Source organism: Emydura macquarii, unplaced genomic scaffold, assembly GCF_026122565.2.
Source record: "Emydura macquarii macquarii isolate MOO-44397 ecotype Brisbane River unplaced genomic scaffold, CSIRO-AGI_Emac_v2 contig_1253, whole genome shotgun sequence".
NCBI lineage: Eukaryota > Metazoa > Chordata > Testudines > Chelidae > Emydura > Emydura macquarii.
In genome coordinates, this window is record NW_027131390.1 from 36,546,570 (window position 1) to 36,567,384 (window position 20,815).

The 20,815-nt window shown below is 47.2% G+C and overlaps 1 protein-coding gene across 2 annotated transcripts in view; it reads right to left on the minus strand.

Moving 5' to 3' along the window:
* ARHGAP36 (Rho GTPase activating protein 36) overlaps nucleotides 1–20,815 on the minus strand; it is a 61,275-nt gene that overhangs the window by 21,578 nt on the left and 18,882 nt on the right. For both annotated transcript variants that reach the window (XM_067549779.1, XM_067549778.1), the window contains exons 4-7: nucleotides 19,445–19,701; nucleotides 15,215–15,410; nucleotides 11,816–11,871; nucleotides 7,608–7,758 (exon numbers count right to left, since the gene is read on the minus strand). In XM_067549779.1, the coding sequence (XP_067405880.1) occupies nucleotides 7,608–7,758; nucleotides 11,816–11,871; nucleotides 15,215–15,410; nucleotides 19,445–19,701 (660 nt within the window). The remainder of the gene's footprint in view (nucleotides 1–7,607; nucleotides 7,759–11,815; nucleotides 11,872–15,214; nucleotides 15,411–19,444; nucleotides 19,702–20,815) is intronic.

Genomic DNA, 20,815 nt, shown 5'->3' on the forward strand with positions numbered 1-20,815 from the left:
GGTCCCATCCTCCTGTGAGCTGACCCTGCCTGGGCAGAGAGTGGGCCAAGCTAAGGACAGAGCAGCCGGTGTGGGAAGCCATAGGAGCAGCCCAGAGAGCCGAGCTGAGCCGCACCGAGGGACGCAGCCAGCCTGCAGAGAAGCTGCCCCAGGAGCCAAGCTGTGCTGAGGCAGGCCAAAGCCGGGGCTGAGCCTGGGGCTGGGGCCGGGTGCAGCGAGTGAGCGGCCGGGGGCAGCAATGTGAGGGGGACCTGGGCAGGGCCTGCCCCCAGAGGCCGTGCAGGCCGGACTGGGAGGAGGTTGTGATCCCAATGGGGCGACACTGGGAGAAGGGCCTTGTCCCCTAATGCCTGGGGGAGGCATGTGGCCAGCCCAGAACCCATGTCTGACCCGCAGCGTCCCTGCAGTGCAGCCAGAGGGCCTGCAACATGTGAGGAGCAGGCTGTGAGTGTCCCTCACACCCCAGAGATGCTGGGTGGGGTCCCTGGGCCGGGGGCAGCATTGGGTGTTTTCCTTTAACCTTTCACATCTTTTCTTTATATTTGTTAATTGGTGGCTGTTTAATCAACTGTATTTGCTGTGAACTCTATGCATCGCTCAGTGGGTCAGGGAAGTGTCCAGGGCAGAGAGGGCACCCTGGGGTGGGGACACCCTCACCCCTGCCCTAAGACGGTGACCACAACAGGATTGGAAGTCGAGCCCCCAGGGATCCTGGGCCCAGCCTTGTCGGGGTTACGAGGACCCTGCCACACAGAAGAGTGGAAGAGGAGCCCTTGAGGTCAGGCAGGCCTGTGGGTAAAGGGAGGGGGAGTGAGGACTCGGATCCTTTTGCTAGCCAACTCCACTGGGGTGTATGAGCCAGGAAAGTTCCCCATAATAGCAGGCCTATTCTCCTGCTTACCCTAGTGTGAATCTCAGATGTATAAACATGTGCACGTCAACAGGAGTAGCTCTATCTCCAGCACTGGTGAGACCATTACTGGATATGGTATTCAGTTCTGGTGCCTGCACTTCAAAAAGGGTGTTGAAAAGTTGGAAAGGGTTCAGAAAAGAAACCCAAGAAAGATTTGAGATCTGGACAAGCCTCACAGTGAGTGACTAAAGAACCTCAATCTATTTCGCTTATCATAGCAAAAGTCAAGAGGCGACTTGATCATTGTCTGTAAGTAGTTACAACGGAAGAAGATATCTGACAGCAGAGAGTTCTTTAATCTAGCAGACAAAGGCAGAACAAGGTTCAATAGCTAGAAACTGAATCTAGAAAAATTCAGGCTGGAGATAATTTTTTAACAGTTAAGATAATTAACCATTAGAATAACCTTCCCTAGGGATGTGGTGTATTCTCCATCCCTTGGAGTCTTTATTTAAAGATTCATTGTCTCCTTCTAAAAATATATATATTCTAGCTCAATTACCAGATATGGGCTTAATGTAGGAATGACTGGGTGAAATGATGTTATGCAGGAGGTCAGACTATATGATTGTGATGGTCCCTTTTTGCCTTAAAATGTATGTATCGATGACATCAGTGACACTACTCAGATGCTTAAAGTTATGCATATGCTTATGTACTTTGCTAGATCAGGCTTCAAACAGTCTGATCCAGATCCAATAAAAGTCAACGGTAAAATTCTCATTGATTTCAATAGGAGTTGAATCAGGCTCTTGGCCTGCAGGGAAGGCTGTTGGTGCAGAGCTGGAGGAGCCAGCACGATGGACTCCATAACTCTGCACAATTTTCTGCTCTGTCTCAGACTGCAGGGTTCCTTTCTCTTTCATTCTCTCAGCGATGCATTGTTCTGTCTTTTGCAGCTTTTCTGGTCAATTTTTTTCTTTTCTATCTTTTCCAACCTTTCATCCATGCCTGCAATGGTGCCTGCTGGCTCATTCCACCCAGCTGCTAGCATGGTGACTCAGTCTGCTAATTCTTCTAAAATGCTTGAAAGCTTTTTAATGACTGCTCGAATTTCACCTTTTATAGACCTCAGCTCCAATAAGTGTCTTTTGCTTCTTCTTCTGTGTACAGACTGGTTACTCAGAGCTAAACTCAATATTGGAGATGGATACATTTTCTTGCTGCTTGTTTTATCCAACATTTAAGAAAAACCTGTTGCCTTCTTTTGCCTTTTTTCCCCCTCCTCTTTTTAAAGAGGAAACATGTCTTCTGCTGTTATGCAGTACTTCTGATCTGGGCATAAATACTACTTTGTTCCACTTATTCTTGAATGTAACATATTTGTAAATGATACCGCAAGAAACTGTTCTCTCTCTTTATGGTGCTCTCTAGTGTCACAGGGTGCTCATTCCTCTCACAGGTCTGTCATTTACCACAGAACTTGTAAAATATCATGCATTTTTGAGAGGCAATATCTTTTCTTCTTCCTCCTCCCCCTTCCTGGGAGTTTACAGGAAGGTGTACTAAGCTGCAAACCCAGAGACCGTGAGTTTTAGTCTCAACTCTTCCACTGACGTTTAGGATTTCTGTGTGTTTCACAATCCTCATTAACCATGGCTTCGTGTCCCCACATTAGCTAGATAGTTATGCATCTTACAGCTAACATAATTGAGGCAGAGCTATGAACAGAACCCCAGTCTCTAATAGGTGTCTGCTATGGTCTCTTGGTAATAGATCCAGACCTTTAACTCAAGAGGTAGAGACTCGTGCTTTTAGAAACAGAACATTTCTGTTGTGTGTAGGACACCAGTATGAATACAACCCAGTTCAGTAAGGATTAAAAATTGTTCTCTCATGGATGTTCAGTGGCCCCTAGGTGAGATTAATATGGTGGGTTTCATTTCCAACTATCCTGTCTCAAACTCATCTCAGGCTTTGCACTAACCAGCAGATTCCATAGATAGACCAAGAACTGCCTGGACCAAGGAGATGTGATATCCCTAGAGAAAATCCCTCCAGAGCAGGGCTGATTCATATCCCTGCATCCCCTCAGTCTTCCTTCTGCTGCCCCCTAAATGCTCTTGCAGCCATTCAGTGTGATCCCTACCCCCCATATCTCCAACTCCTCCTAGGTTCCTGTTCAGTTTCTAAAGACACTTCCACTTCGCTGCTACATCCCAAATACGGGAGAAAGAGGCACTTTTTTGGCCACATGTATGGAACTGTGCTAAGCATGGCCATCTAGGGTCATGATGTCACCAGGAACCCCCTTATATTATTGTTGTGCCGTTGTGCTAATATGCTCCCATTATAGATCCTGGTTGAATCTGCACCAAAGAAACACCTGACCAGTCAAATGGGTGTATGGGGGGGCAGTTCTAAGAAACCTTTGGAAACCAGAAAGGAGTCCTGGAGTTGGAAGCATCACTGCTACTGTCTGAGCCAGGCCCTCACCAGCATAGAAGCAGGTCCAGAGCAGAGGCTCCTGACATCTGTTACCCTCTCCCCTAGACACATGTAGAGGATCTCTCCCCATGTGAAAGCCCTTGTGTACTCCCAGGGGGTCAGGGCAGCCCAGAAGTCCCCCAGAGTGAGGCAGCCCAGCCTGGAGAGTCCCATCCCATGGAGCAAGGAATCTAGAAGCCCTGAGAGCCCTGGCTGGAGTTCCCAGGGCTTGAAGGTTCTCCACCCCATGGCAGGGAGCCTGGAAGCACTAGGAGACTCGGCACAAGATGGGGCTTTAAGGGCACACTGGGCTCCCTGCCCTGCAGCCAGGAAGCCTTGGCAGCACTGGGAGCTCAAGATGAGACTCTCAGGACTTCTAGGGTCCCCGCTGCATGGCAGGGGACTCTTCAGACTGTCTCCTCCCTCCCCCCCCTCCAAGGGCTCCTAGGCAGCCTCTGACTCCCTAGGGGCAGCCCGGGGAGTCTCTCCGAGTTGGGGCAGCTAGCTGCTCCATTTTGTTTTGGAATAACCAAAATGAAATGTTTTGGTTTGTTCAGAACAAATCTTTCAGGAATTTCCATTCCACGGGAAATTTAAACAATTCTAATTTTGGTTCTAATTTGGACCAAGCACCTTTTTGAAATGTAGCATTTCCCGCAGAATGAAAATCCTGAGTTTTGATCGGCTCTAACCAATGCTTCCTTTCCCTCAGCCCTCTCTGTGGTACACCCCACAGGGCTCCCTGCCACATTGAACAGGGAACCACAAGCCGTTATTCCCCTAATTCAACCTCAAACACATATACCCGTTCCAGGCACGTTCCCTATCGCTCCCTTCCTGCAGTGCTGCACGGGACAGAAGTGCCCTGCTGGCAGGGCCGAGCAACTTGGGTCTGGTGATAAAAACACACATGATTCTCAGCTCTTCCTGTCACCCAGCCCTGCATATAAAGGGTGCCCTGGCACCGCCCAGAGCCTTGCCTCACCGTTAGTGCAACACATGGCCTATGGCTGTGGCAATGGGAGCAAAATGATTTTGTTTATTGTTCTGTTGACGTTTCGCTCCAAGTTCAGTCATTCCATCTTCCAAGGGAGGTTATAACCCACAGGTGCTGTCAGTCGGGTGTCTCTTATTGTTGTGGCCATTGCTCCCATTCTGCTGCTGCACATGCAGTATTTTCACTTTGACCCCGTCACATTAAAGCCTCTCCATTCAATTTTGGCAGCACAAGGCCCCTGAAGTGGGGGGAAACAGCTTCCTTCGCACTAAGACTGCCCCCCAGCCCTTCTCCCAGCGCCCAGCACAGGATGGAGACCAGGCCAATATCAGGGCATGACCAGAGTGCCCTGAGCTACCAGTATTCTCTGCTTCCCAAGGCCGACAAGCAGACCACAGGAAACAGGGTGGCAGCTACCACAGATCTGAGGCTGCTCTAAATTACACTGGGAATCAGGCAGGGACCTGCACATCTCCAGAATATGGTGGCTAAAAGTCTCCCTCTGATCCTAAGAGCATCCCTCTGCCAGAAAGCAAGGGGCTCCTGGGTGTCTAGCAGTGAGTTTCAGCAGGCCTGCCCAGCTCAGTGTACCCCAACTCACTCCTGTTATAACCTGCATCTAAACGGCATCCTGTAATGTGTCACTGGAAAACTAATCACTCACTGATCATTAATATTCTTGTGGGAAGTATGTACGGTCAACCCACAAAGGATGACACAGATGTGCTGCAATTATGACTAAAATGAGTTTAAACCAGGCAGGTCAGAGGGAGTTGATAAACTGTTTTTTTCCAGACAAAGGAATGTGGTTCCTCTGCCTTGCGTGCATCTCCTATGTAAATTGAGCAAGCTGGCACCAAAGAAAAAGAAAAGCACGTAGCTTCGTGCCAGGCAAACAAAGCAATGAGGAAAGCAAGTGAAAGAAACACGATCACTTAACACACTCAGTGGGGGGTGGAGACTGCACTCCCCAAGGAGCCTTTCTGCCTCTGTAAGCAGGGTCAATGAACTTTGAGAGAGATACTTTTCAAAGGTTTATTGGACTATAAAGAGAAGAGCAGAGAACCCCAAGTTATCCTGAGGAGAAAACGAACACTTGGATTCTGGGGATCCACACTAAGAGCTCCCAATAATAGAGCAGAGCTGAGCAGGGGAACAGAGCTCCCAATAATAGAGCAGAGCTGAGCAGGCTCCATTCCTCTCAGGCAATGGCATGCACACAGTAGAGACTGAAGGGTTTGAAAAAAATGGCGTGAAAAGGAGATCGTCTGTTTGTTTTGGACTGGGGCAAGAAGCAGGGAGAGAGGAAGTATGTTGCATCATGGAAGGACGACAACTTTCCCAAAAGCCTCTACAGCTAGTTGCGCTGCTTTGATTGTCGGCCCAAGCACAGCTAGTGTGGATGCAATTCCCTGACGCAATGAGCATGGTGTGATCATGCTCCTCTGACTTCTAAAATTCAGCAGGTGAAAGTTGATTTAAAATAAATCAACTTCACTCCGCAGTGTAGACATAGCCTAAAACAACCCAGTGCTTTGACTGAACTGAAGTGACAGTCAAAAAACCAAGCTGCTGTTTCTGTCTCATTGAAGAAACAGCAAACTTAATTGCTTCCAGGAGAGGGCTGGACACTGCAGGGAGGCTGTTTGAGAGAAATCTGGGAGTGGAGGATGGAATCACTCTACAAACAATAACTGGGCAGCAGAAGCGTGAGCTGCGTGCATGTATGCTGGCTGTTGGTGTTCTGGCTGTAAGCCACTGAAACATAGCATGTAAGGCACCCAGAGTAGTAGGGCAGGGTGACAACTTCTTTGGTTTGGATTGGACCCCAAAACATGACACCCCCTTTCGCTTCACTTGCTCCCTGCCTTCATTGAAGGGACAAATAATTGAGAATCAAGCCCTGCGTCTCCTTAAATGCTTCTCTATTTGTATCTCCAGCTTCACAGCTTCTAGCCAAACTGTGTTTCTGCACTCCTGAATTCACCCATCCACTATTTTCTCAGGCAACTGATCTGAGATCAGATTATCCTGGGATAAAGCCAGCTCCAGATTGCTTCACAGCCCTACAGTGCTGGAGTAAAGTTCACAAAGGTTTCTCCAGATAATCGTATCTGCTGCTGAAACTGGATGTGCTTTTGGAGTATAATGAAATGTCCCGGAAACACCATTACTGTCTCCTTGACACAACTAAACGAGAGTTCTGAAAGCCCTGCAGCTCTTCTCCAGGTACTCTGCACTTTCTGCAATGCAACAGTTGTCAGATATACTCACAGGCTGCCAGCCAACGGGACAATGTTATTGGTAACTCTTTTCCTGGCAGCATTGCTACAGTATGACGTAGCAGGTTTGAAAACCCCTTCCTCCCCAAATTCATCAATGTCAGGCAGGCAACATCCACACAACGCTTACTGCACAGAAATGCTTGGTTCCTTCAGCCATTGAAAGAGTCAGCTCCTATTGGCTGCTCATTTACCTTGCAGCCAAAACATTGCAGTTGAGATTTACAAAACCAGAGAGGGGATGTGGCTGCCAAAACCCCATTACTTCTAATGGGACTTATCACCCAAGTACCTTACATAGCTACTGACACCTCTATCTTATTGCTCAGAACATTAGAAGATGTCAAGAACCCAACGTAAAATTCCAGATTTGGTTGTGTAAAAGCTGCATAAAGAGGGACTATTCCCTCCCTGCTTCTTGATGTAGTGTCTCTGCATGTTCGCCCCCAAATTAAAATGGCCTTTAGAAATGCCATATCACATGGCAAAGTCATGTCTAATTTGCCATGCATTGGTTTCATCCAGCACCACTGAATAATATGGGGTGCTGCTGGTCATGGCTGAGGTGCGTTAGCAAAGCAATATGGAGGTTGGAGGGCTGGAATAGCAGGGGTGATAAACGTCAGGATTGGAAAGGCTATGGGGGTTCCAGGACTAAAATAATATAGTATGGGGGGAGCTGTGGGTGGCAAATGAGTTGCCAATGGCAGAGCCATGTGGAGAAACTAGCACAAGTGCTGTTTGAATTACAGTTGGACATGGTATTATTTGTAAAGTTATGGAGTTTAGGGCCAGAAGGGACCATGAGATCGTCTACATCTGACCTGCTCCAGATACTCCTGTATTGAGTCCAGTAACCAGCCCATCACTCTCATAAGAGCTATATTTCTTTACAGATTTGTTCTTTAAAAAAGAAAAACTAAAGCACAGCCCTTAGTCTACAACCCAGAAAAGTGGGTCCTGGGGCTCCGGGGTACTGGCTACTTACAAGCTGTACTGACAAAGGCTGGGTAGAGTTCCCTGGGAATCAGGGAATCAGGCATGTTCCGGAAAAACTCTTTGAGCAGAGCGGCCACATCATGGACACATTGACTATCATCCAAGAACACATCAAATCCCTTGTCAAATTCTTCCCGCAGCTGAAATAAGGGAGAGAAAAAGAGACAAAAAAGGAAAGCAGCAGTCACTCACTCCTTCATCTAGCAGTCTGGGGCCATCCCTAGGGGAGCTGAGAGCATGCATTTCCCACTGAAGCGAAGGGGACTGGAGTGTGTTCAGCTCACAGAATGATTAACAGATTGTAAGGGAATAAGGACTTCCTGCGTAATGCATGCCACAACTGCTCGCTGACCTAGAGAATACCTTTTGGAACGACACCTATTGTGATTTGAAGACTACAAGTGTACAGAACCAACTACATCTCTATGGAAATTGCTCCAGTGGCTAATTACCCCCACTTAAAAATGGGCCCATGTTTTCTAATCTGAATCTAATTGGCTCTTGGTCTACTTTTGTCTGCTATTATTAAAGAGCCCTTTGCTGTTAGAATCTTCTCCCCATGTAGATGCTTCTAGACAATGATCAAGTCAACTGTCAATCTTCTCTTTGATACACTAAATACACTTTTTAAGTCGCTTGCTCAGAGGCAGCTTGTCCAGCCAGCAAATTATATCCGATTCTTTTCAGAACCCTTTCCAATTTTTTCAACATCTTTTTTTAAACTGTGGATACAAGAACCAGACAGTATTTCGGTGACCTTATAAATGTCTCCTACAGAGGTAAAACCACCTCCCTGCTTCTATTTAATATTCACTTGCTTATGTATCCAGGGATCACGTTCAGCCTCTAAACCACAATATTACACTGCGAGCTCATGTTCAGTTGATTATCCACCAAGACCCCCAAGTCCTTTTCTGAGTACTGCTTTCTGGGATACAGCCCCCATTCTGCAAGTATGATGTCCGTTCTTTGGCACTAAATGTGTGATCTTGCACGTTGCTGCATTAAAACACATATTGTTCAAATGAGCCCAGTTTACCAAGCAATCCAGATCAGGTAACTGACCTGTACCAGGAGCGCCGGAACTTCCATAGAAATGGAGAGCCACCGGCACTGGAACCATGGTCCTGCTCCTCCTCTTCCTCCCAAAGCCCCGCCTCTGGCCAGGACGGAAGCTGGAGCCAGGCTGTGGTAAGATCTTCCCATGGAGCCCTGGACCCTCCACCTGCCCTGTGTGGGGGTCTGGTGTGCCTGAGAACAGCTCCTGGCCCAAGTGCCTGCCCTCCAGGGCACACCAGTCAGGACAGATGGAGAGTCCAGAGCTCCCCACAGTGGCCAGTGCTCCCTGGGTGGCTCTTACCATGGCCTGGCTCCAGCTTGTGGTCTGGCCAGGGCCTCAAGCAGAAGAGGAGGAACACGGGCGGGGCCTCATGACAAGTGGGAGCTAAGGCCCAATTCAGCTTCCCCTCCCCACATCGGGAAGAGGCTGGCGCAGTCTCTGAGACTCGGACAGGTGCAGAGTGATGCCGCAGGGGTTGCGCTTCGTGGCGGGGGAGCTGATTGCCTTTATCAGTTCCCCTTCCAGCACTGCTCCATGCCTGACCAAGGCTTACAGTTTGGGGGGCAACACAGCCCCCTGCTCCTCAAACTACACCCATGGTAAAAAGTGGGTGGGCCATGGCCTCCCCACCCCCGGTTCCTGTGCCCCAACCTGTACCCATTTTACCGCTCCACCAATTTGTGTGTCACCTGCTAAATTTATCAGCAATGATTTTCTGTTTTTTTCCAGTTCACTTTAAAGATATTGAATAGTGTCAGGCCAAGAACAGATCCTTGCAGGACCTGACTAGTAACACCCCTACTGAATGCTGATTCCTCCATTCACAATTACTTTTTGAGATCAGTTAACCAGTTTTTAATTCACTTAACATGGGCTGCAATGATTCTGTAGAGTGCTAGTTTTTTTAAAACATTATTTCTGTGTGGCAATAAGTCAAATGCCTTATTGAAGTCTAAGTATATACTTATCAGCCAAACTTGCCATCTCATCAAAGCACGTCAAGGTCATTTGACAAGACCTATTTTCATAGAATCATGTTGATTGTGAAGAGCAATGCTGCCATTCTTTAAGTCTTTACTGATGGCATCCGGTATCAGCCATTCCACTGTTTTGCTCAGGCTAACTAGCCTATAGTTACCTGGGTTCCCAATATCCCAAGAGTTGTTATAAATACAAACACTGATGGCTCAGAGTGCTCCCCAGCTAATTCTTTTAAAGCTCTTGGGTAAGTTATCTGATCCTGCAAATTTAAAAATGTTTATGTTCAGCAGTAGCTGTTTAACATCCTGTCTAGTTAAGGTTGGAATAAAAAGTATTTGTATGTACGTGAATATAAATACAGAACAGAAATATGTATTGAATATTTCTTCCTTTTCTGCATCGTTATGGACAATTTTACCTTCCCTATGCATAACATTGTTAGGATTTCTTTTTTTTCTGCAGTATTTAAAGAATTCCTTTTTAATTGTCATTAATTCTACTGTCCAGACATTTTTCATTTGTGATAGTAGAGAAGATCTATAATGTAGCAAAGGCAGAACAAGTTCCAACAGCTTGAAGTTGAAGCTAGACAAATTCATGCTGATAAGGAATGTACTTTTAACAATGCAGATAATTAATCACTGAAACATCTTATGTGGATGCTCTATCACTTGAAATCTGTAAGGACTGGGTGTCTTTCTAAAAGATAGGCTCTAGCTCAACCGAAAGCTATTGGCTTGATGCAGGAATCACTGGGTAAATTCTATGGCCTGTGTTATGCAGAAAGTCAGACTAGATGATCGTAGTGATCCCTTCTAGCCTTAATATCTATGAATCCATTCCAAGAAATATTACAATAAAGAGAAAGATGGAAGAAAATAGTTGGGGGATGTCTTTGGCTCCAGTACGTCACCTTTGGACCACATACCAGCAGAAAGGGCAGCTGGGGTTCACCTTGCATCAGGGAATTGCCAGCTGACATGGAGCCCGCTATGCCAACCCTTCACAGGCCCACCTAGAGTAGAGGGCATGATGGAGGCACGGCCACAGCACATAGCAATCCAGTTGTCACCAGCCCAAATAAGTTAGAGTAGCCCTAAGGAAGCTCTAAATTATGGCAGAGGCCAAATCCACCCCCAGTTGCCTCCAGAAGAGCTCAGCTGTACCCAGGATCTAGGCCTTTATCTCCTTCTGAGTCCCTGTCACTTGCGTCCTAGGCGCAGCCTCTACTCTGCATTTTCTGTTCCTGCAGGACTATGTCAATGTAATTTTAGATTCTGGTATTCCAAGCCCTATTTTATTTTTCTCCACACCTCCCACATACTCTGGCTTCCTTCTCCTCAGCTTTCTGACCTTTTCAAGTTTTAGTCTTGTCTCCTCCCTTCATTGTCTTGTGCTCATCTCTCCTTCTCTGGGCCACATGCTCCTTTCTTCCTCTCTCCTTCCCATGCCCTCACCCTCTTCTCTCCCCCCAATCCCATTCTCTCTCTCCCCACAGCCACAGCTCCATTCTCTTTTCCTTCTTGACATCCTGCACAGAGATCGCTACGCTGAACACACAGGAGACACAGACTCATTCCAACCTCTTGCGCTGTTTCCTATGTTGTGTCTTCTTTCCTCTCATTGCCTCTCTCTTCCCAGCTGCCTCCCCCAATGATCTCTGCACAACACCATCCATACTATCCTATATCCTGATTTTGAGAAGGGTGCTCAAACCCCATTTCAGCCTACCCCATCTCCAGTATTGTTCACTTAGCCATTTCAGGCCCAATCGTGTTTTAACCAGATCTATAAATGTGTTTGAAACACTGCTGGGAAATGTGGGTGTGACTCAACCACATGATAAGCCAGTTTTTAACTTGACTGTGTGACAGAAGAGAGATACATTATAACTGCTTCAGGGAAGCGTGTTCTAGCCCTGGCAGATTAGGGGAAGTCCTAATCCTTCCACATGGAAAGACCATTTTTTTGCTGTGCATACCAGCTAGAATAAATTGTGTTACAGCACACGTAGCTCACAGCCCTGGAAAACAGCAACATTTAAATCTGGTTCTTATTGTAGAGTAGCCTAAGTCTTTTTTCTGTGTTCCCATCTCCCATTACCCCTCTAGATCCCTGTCGCCTATACAAATGGTTTGGTAAGTTTGGCACTCTACCTGCTGAACTCTTTTCTTAGAGCTTCCAACGCGGAAAATGCCCACTGTCTGGAGACCTGAAAGAAAAATAGATTTGTAAAAAGCTCTGTATTCAAATGAATTTCTTTACTTGTCCACAGCCCTGAGGGCCACTGGTCTCTATCTTCAGCTATAAGGGAAGACATTGCTTAACTCTTAACTCAAGAAGAGTTGGTAAATGAGAGGCTTCTCCCTGTGCTGGCCTACAATCTGCCACCTCCATGCAACCCCGGCCTTTGTCACCAGGGTATCATCTGCAATTAATTAACCATCACCTGAATCTCCTGGGTACCTGCCTCCAGTCTGTGCGACTTCCTCTATTATCTGGATGCCACTAGGGGCACTGCCCAGACTCAGATTGAGTTTGGAGGCAAAGACTGGTTTTCAGAATAGCTCTAGAGTTGTCTAGTGGTGGAAGTGAAGTCAGGTCTACACTATGGGTGCTAAAGCAGCAGTCACAGAGCTGCAGCTGTGCTACTGTAGCGCAATACTGTAGACACTTCCTGCAGAGTCAGAAGGGGGTTTTCCATCAACATCAGGAGCAGTGGTAGCTAGGTTGACCTGGCTGCAACTACACCAGAGGCTAGGTTTGCTTAACTAAGGTGCTCAGGGGGTGTGACTTTTTCTTATCTCATTGACCTCATCAACGTAGCTAGGTTGATCTAACTTAAGTGTAGACCATACCTGAGCAGTGTTCCAAAGGTGATTTGACAGAACTTTGAAAAGAGAGGGTTAGTGATTTAGTTTCCCTTGGCTATGCAAGTGTGAGACAGAATGTACCCCTGTATTCACACCCTACACACTACTGTAATAATCTTTGTACAAAATATTCCTTGTGGGGGAGTCATTTGAAAACTCATGGTTTGCTGGTCTCTATTGTGCTGCTAAAATACATGTGGCAACATTGTATGTGAAGTTATAAAATTCCCCTGTATGGTGTTTTGACGCAAGTTCCAAACTCCACAGCCCTGCCCAAATAGAAGTTGGCAAACAGGTCTGTCCTAAACAAAGGAATGTGTGCTCTGCTTAAGTTGCATTTAAGCCATAAGCGGAACCATCAAGCAGGAAGGAAAGACAAAAACTTCAAACAGCTGATGAAAAAACCAGCAGGGAACATCATTCCACATCGACTCTTTGATGTCTAATGCCTAGCTGGAAATGTTTTTCAAGAGAGAAACAAACTATAAACAGGAAGGACAAATATCCCATGGCACCCCTCTCTCCCTGCCCATCACATTCACTGCACCTGAAGAGATAAAGGAAGCAGCTGTTGGACTCGGTGGCAGGGGCAGGTCCTGACCACAGAGTTTGTCAGTAAGACTGCTAAAAGCATGTGGTGAGAAACCTGCTTGAATCTGCTATAGTTTGTGAAGTTAGGCACTAGTAAGCGTCTTATCTTTCTTTTTCTTGTAACCATTTCTATGCTTCATTACTCGTACTCACTTAAAATATCTCTCTTTGTAGTTAATAAACTTGTGTTATTATTTTATCTAATCCAGCGTGTTTAAACTGAAGTGTCTGGGTAACTCCATTTAGGGTGATAAGTTATGTGCATATTATTCTCTTAAAGGAATAACAGATTTAATATAATTTGTACTGTCCAGTAGAGGACTAGGCAGTACAAGATCTACATTTCCATGGGAAAAATCTAAGATGGGGGGTGTGTTGGGGTTACCCAGCAGTATATCCAAAGGCTGGTGAGAGCCAGAGTGTAACCAAGTGTGACTAGCAGGCCGCAGCTACAAACAGACACTCAGTGTGGCTTGCACGCTGGAGACTGTTTGTGAGTAGCCCAAGTGGAAGCTACTTCAGCAAGGCATTGTAAGGCACCCAAGGGTGCAGGGCAGGAATGACATAGCTGCTCATTAGTCCGGAGTGTACCCTGGTATGTTACAAAGTGACCTGTGTTGATCAATTAATGCAGAAACATTTGGGGATGGAGAAGCCTCAAACAGCATTAGAGACTCAGGGAAGATCTCGGTTCAACAAAGGTGTGAAGATTTGTAGAGTGTAGAGTAACCAGATGTCCTGATTTTACAGGGACAGTCCTGATATTTGGGGCTTTTTCTTATATAGCACTGTGACAGGGCCAACCCTGACGGCTATAGGAGGGTGCTCTTTTTATTTGCAAAGAAGCTGTAACTGCAGAAGTAGTTTCCAACCCAAGTTCTTGAAGTACCTTAGTAGATGTAAGGAAATATACGATATGGTACATGTTGACAGTACCTTTCCCATGCCAAGCCATATTTTTTCTTACACTGATGTTCATCACAAGCTTCTCGATGAATAAGCAAGCAGGTGAAATAAATTACGTAGAAATATGGCAAAATATGCTTAACACCACATGGCAGGGACCAAGCCAGAGCCATGATAATATCACCTAGATAGTTAGGGTGACGAACCAAGCCCCACCAGCCTGTGACTTGAAGACTTTTTCCAGCGGCAGTGGGAATACATTTCAAAGGCATATATATCAGCCCCAGGCTTACCAAATCCCTGTTCCCTGGGTAACACAGCCAGGGTAACTCCAGGTTAATTGGGTCACCTGAAGCCAATTAAGGAGCTTGCCACAGCAGGTAAAGCCTTTGTTTCAGGCAGGCAGGGGCAGCTAAGAGGGAGTTGAGTGGAGGAGCGGAGCAGAGCTGCTACAAGGCTTGGAGCTAGTGTGGGTGTTGTGACAGCACCCAGCCACTGGAATTAAGGAGAAGCCCATCCAGGCAAGGCCGGGAGACGCTGGCCCCAAAAGCCTGAAGGAGGACCACAAGCAGGGAGGCCGTGGACAAGCGACCCAGGAAAGGTAGTAGTAGCCCATGGACTAAGCTGTTTGAGGCTACTCCTCGCAGGGTCCCTGGGTCGGGACCCCGCCCTCCCACACCAAGGGAGCGCAGACCCATGGAGCCAAACAGGCCTAACTCGCCACAGCACCTATTTCCCCAACCCCAGTCCCAAGTTTTCATACATGCCATCTGGTCACCCTAGTGGGGTGCTCCTGAACCAGTTTGTCCATCCCTAAGGGAGATTATTGTGGGCCTCGAAGGAGGAGAGTCTCTGTCTATTCCCCAATTCTAGCAGGGAGCTGGAGAGAGGGATTTTAATGGAAGGAAAATGAGATTCCTAAAAATAAAAAGGTGGGATCCTCACCAAGACTTGCCCAGGATTCTCTGCAGGCCTGAGCTGCACCACCACAAGAGGTCACGGGGAAGGCTAGCTCACAGGATAAAGTTTCTGGGCTATAAGCAAGTGAACCAAAACTCAGATAGTAGGACTGAGCCTGCTTCCCTGAGCTCGCTGGGGTTTGTCACTGATTTCAGGGGGGCCTGATGTGACACTATTTCATTATGTTTGAGGAATCCCTTGGGTTAGAGGGAAAAGCTTCTTTACCATATGCCTCAATGTGCTGGCAACATCTGTCCACAATGCGTGGGACCTGCCTGTAGATGGGATTGAGGCTCAACATCTTGTTCCTCTCCAAAGTTCTCCCCAGGTCCAGCTCATTGGGATGTGACAGCTGTAGAGCTTCCAGCAGCCTGCAGGTGTTGTCGCCCAGATCCGTAATGGAGTCCACTGACACTGCCCCCTGAAATCAGATCCAGAGATGATTTTGGAGAGCAAGGTGCCTGTAGCCCCCAGTTCATACACACCCTGTGCTCCCTGGAGTGACCTGCTCCCCACACAGGAGGCACACCAATCCCACAGGGAGCTGACAGCACCTCAACGCTAAAATGAACCACCACAAGACTCCATATCCCGAGCCAACAAAATACAGAGGCCAGGTATGGGTCAGCCCAGGAGGAGCAAGGGATTTGAAATGCTACCAGAGAGTTTTCCATCCCTTGCACTCTGAGCATAAGCCCACGCAACCCCTGGGTACATAGTGGCGTGGCTAGCCCGTGTTGCTGCTATTTTTAGTGTGCGAGCTCAAACAGAGCTAGCCTGTGTCTGCCAGTCCACACTGGGAAACTCGCTGCCAGCTGTTGTGTAGGCAAACCCGTGTTTATAAACGCTGCCACTGAGGTGATTCCCCCTTTTACACACGCCACCACGGACACTAGTGCCACAATCTAAATTCCAAGCACACTCCAGCAAAACTCCCGTTTCAGAGTGAAATTTCCCCTGGAGCCAAAAAGTGTCACTTCCTTCTTGCCTGACACCTGCTCTGCCTTTCCCACTCAAGTGAAGTGTCTGTTGGAGAGACTCAGTGACCTTCAGCTTACCCTATACTCCTGGAGTCTTTGTGTGGGTTTCTGGCTGATGCTGGCTCCTCTATCCCCCATCAGTTTTAATTTTCCAGTGGGCCAGTCGGGTAAGAGTTGCTCACCCTGCCCCACACCCATAGAAGTTGCAACAGGAAAGTGGGCTCTCAGCCTGCTCTGGCCCACCCCCACTCAGCAGCAGCAGGATCAGAAAATGGCTTCTGGGCTGGATGCTGCCACTTGGAGAAGCTCATCTCCATCACCTTGAGTGTGAGGCACAAAGCCAGCCAACACTGTGACACAAGCTCTGTTGGGAGCAGGGACAGCAGGAAAGTGGCTAGTTACCAGAATTGTCCAATGGGTTAAATGACTAGAGAGCCCATCCAAGATCAGGTCAGGCTCCAGGATCTGCAGCTCTGGAGCAGCCATATGTGCGGATGGTCCCAGGGCTCTATTTACTTTTGCAGAGAATTTCAAAATGTTTGGATTTTTGCTCCCAATTGGAACAAATAAAAAAACATCAGAAAGCTGCATGGAACAGAACGAGCTTCCTCTGCCCAGCTCTACTCCCCAGCCTCAGCCTAGCAGAGAGGGCAGAAAAACTTGCACCCCCACAACAGACTGCATGAATCCTCCTCCTCCCTGACCTGCTGACCACCACTGACACCATTCACCAGGCCCTTCTTATTGAAATCTTGTCTTCTGTCAGCTCACAGGACTCCCTCCCCTCCAACCTCTCCAAGCATTCCTTCAACATGTTGTTCAAGGAATGCTCCTTCCATCCCTCCAACCTTCTGTGGAGGTTCCACAGTGCTTGGGCCCAGGTCCCCTCCTCTTCTCTCTCTACACCTTATCTCGGGGGTAAACTCATCTGCAAAACACTAATTCAGCTACAATCTCTATGCTGATGGTGCACAGATCTCTCTCTCTTCGTCTGTCCAAACTACGATCTCATCCTGTTTCTCTGACATCTCCTCGTGGACATCTAGCTGTCAGTTCAAGCTCAGCTGGTCAGAACAGATCCTGTAATCTTGCTCTCTAAGTCTTTCCCTGTTGCTCCTCTCCCGTCACCACCAGCCTTCTTGTCACTCAGGCCCATAACCTGCATGTCATTTTTGACTTGGCCCACTCTCAAGATCCTTGCATGCATTCAAGCCATATACAAAACTTGCTAGTGCTTTCTGCAGTTCTCAGATCTGCCTTTCCTCTCCACCCACAGCTAAAACCTTCATCCAGATTCTCATTATCTCATGTCTTGACTACTGAAACATCCTCTTCTCTGGCTTCCATAAATCCAATCTTGCCCTACTTGTCCAGTCAGAATGCTGCTGCAAAGACTTGGCTCATCACTTTCCCACGTCACCCTATTTGTATGGCCTATCTTCACCCACCTATCCTCTCTCACACCTGATCAAGAATCATAAGGCTGGAAGGGACCTCGAGAGGCCATCTAATCCAGTTCCCTGCACTCATGGCAGGACTAAGTAATATCTAGACCATCCCTGACAGGTGTGTCTAACCTGGTCTTAAAAATCTCCAATGATGGAGATTCCACAATCTCCGTAGGCAATTTATTCCAGTGATTAACCACCCTGACAGTTAGGAAGTTTTTCCTAATGTCAAACCTAAACCTCCCTTGCTGCAGTTCAAGTCCATTGCTTCTTGTCCTGTCCTCCGAGGTTAAGAACAATTTTTCTCCCTCCTCTTTGTAACAACATTTTATGTACTTGAAAGCAGTTATGTCCCCTCTCAGTCTTCTCTTCTCCAGGCTAACCAAAGCCAGTTCTTTCAATCTTGCCTCATAGATCATGTTTTCTAGACTTTTAATCATTTTTGTTGCTCTTCTCTGGACTTTCTCCAGTTTGTCCACATCTTTCCTGAAATGTGGCGCCCAGAACTGGACACAACATTCCAGTTGTGGCCTAATCAGCACAAAGTAGATCGGAAGAATTACTACTCATGTCTTACTTACAACACTCCTGCTAATACATCTCAGAATCATGTTCACTTTTTTTGCAAGAGCATTACACTGTTGACTCATGGTTAGCTTGTGGTCCACTATGACCCCCAGATCCCTTTCCGCAGTACTCCTTCCTAGTCAGTCATTTCCCATTTTGTACGTGTGCAACTGATTGTTCCTTCCTAAGTGGAGTACTTTGCATTTGTTCTCATTGAATTTCATCCTATTTATCTCAGACCAATTCTCTAGTTTGTTCAGATCATTCTGAATTATAATCCTATCCTGCAAAATACTTGCAACCCCTCCCAGTTTGGTATTGTCCACAAACTTTAAGTGTACTCTCTAGGCCATTATCTAAATCACTGATGAAAATACTGAACAGAAGCCGACCCAGAACTGCTCCCTGCGGAACCCCACTCTTTATGTCCTTCCAGTATGACTGTGAACCATTGATAACTACTCTCTGGGAATGGTTTTGCAACCAGTTTTGCACCCACCTTATAGTAGCTCCATTTAGGTTGTATTTGCCTAGTTCGTTTAAGAGAAGGTCATGTGGGACAGTAGCAAAAGCCTTACTAAAGTCAGGATATACTACATCTACCGCCTCCCCCTTATCCACAAGGCTTGTTACCCTGTCAAAGAAAGCTATCAGGTTGGTTTGACATGATTTGTTCTTGACAAATCCATGCTGACTTACTTATTCCCTTATTATCTTTTAGATGTTTGCAAATTGATTGCTTAATTATTTGCTCCATTATCTTTCCGGGTACAGAAGTTAAGCTGACCGGTCTAATTCCCCAGGCTGTCCTTACTCCCCTTTTTATAGACTGGCACTATATTTGCCCTTTTCCAGTCTTCTGGAATCTCTCCTGTCTTCCAAGACTTTTCAAAGATAATCGCTAATGGCTCAGATATCTCCTTAGTCAGCTCCTTGAGTATTCTAGGATGCATTTCATCAGGCCCTGGTGACTTGAAGACATCTAACTTGTCCAAGTAATTTTTAACTTGTTTTTTCCCACCTACAACCGGCCCATGATGCCAGCTTCCACTGCCCTCTTGTTACATTTTCAAACAAGCACCTTCATGCTTTAGTTTCTCCCATGCTGAACAGATCTGTGCCAGTTTCCTTATCCTCTCTCATCTGTATCCAGCGCCATGTCTTGTCTTATATTTAAAGTGTAAACTGCTTAGGGCAGGGACTGGTTTATATTCTGTGTTTGCGCAGCAGACCACAGGACTCAGTGTTGCTGGAAGCCCTACCCCTTTGATTCCCCAACAGAAGCCAGCAGAACTCAAGTCTAAAGCAGCCAGAGAGCCAAACTTGTAACAAGGGCCCCTGGGAAGCAGCATCAGTGGTTGGAGTGCTACGGCCTCCCACCTGCCTGGCCTGCTAGCAGGATGGCAGCTTGCTCACAGCACACAGTTTAGTTCTCACTCAACCCTGTTTGGCAGCCATACCCTTCGCTGGCTCCGGGACACATTGTCCAGGAAAGTCGGAGAGAGCGGCTCCTCGGTAAACTCTCCGCAAGGCCCCAGCACGAAGCCTCTGCCGAAAGAAGATTTCTTCTGAATCTGAGCACGAAATTTAGTCACGGTCGCTTCCACCTCCAGGCAGTCCCTACGGCTGCCTTTCACAGCTTCCTGCATTTGCTTATGTGTCCAGTCATTGGCAATGACCTGGGAGAGCGGGATCCCAAAGGCCTGAGGACAGCAGTCTGTAAAAACACAGGACACTTTTGGCACACCGCCACGTGGGGTTCCCATTGTCCCACCCTCATTCAGGGGGCAGTGGCAGAAGCCAGACACAGAAAAACCATCTGCTGAGCTGTGGGCTGCCCACCACCACTCCTCTTTAGACTGTCAGAGGTCGCCCCCACCTCCAGTCTACAGCCCCCTGCCTGCAGGCAGGGGATCAGGCTCTTTCCTGAAGGAGCAAGGGGTCAGCTCCTACCCACAAGCAGAGGGCTCTGTGTGAGGGAATCCTATCAACACCAGAAGAGCCATGATAGGGTGAGTGCACATACAGAGCACACTGCTGGGATGGTGTTGGTGGGAGCATCCTCTGATCAGATGGGCTCAGAGTCAGCTCCCCACTCAGAGCACCTGACTCAGGCAGACATCACTGTGTTGGTAGCATCAGGGTCATGGCTTTCAAGATTTTTCTTGCCCTTATAAGGCCCAGAAACGTTTTCTTTAGATAAACTTTGAGAGTCTAATGCCATGAGTGGCCAGATTTCCGAGAGGTCAGTATGCCAGTTGCACATGAGGTGCTGGGAACATTTGAAACTCTGACTTCAGGTATGGGTGCTGAGCACCTGATCTCTTGATGTTTTCAAATCCCAACTGGATGTGTTTCTGGAGCATATGCTTCAATTAGACACTAATTACCTGGGCTCAGTACAGGGTTAACTGAGTGAAATTTAATGGCATCTCCTATATAGAAGGTCAGGCCCCTTGCCTTAAAGCCAATTAAATAGCAAGATTTGTTAACGCAGAGTTAAGGTTGCCAGATGATAACTCATGCTCTTGCTGAATGTCGAGTTCAGCAAAACTTGAATTTCTGAAAACCAGGAAACACAGACTTAAGGTAAATGTCCAGAGAGCCTTACCTCTGCCCTTCTGGGATGGACAATAGCCACTATAAATTATCTGCATGCACTGCAGCTGCAGTCACTGTTTTGCTAGTTGTATTGAATGATGGAGGAATAAACTGGAGCACCTTGGGAGAACTGTCTGTGATATGAGGACATCTGGGTCTGAGACTGCCCCAAGTGTGTGATCAAAGGAAAGAGGTGCACATGGACCTTCAGGTTTCAGTCTGCACTATTT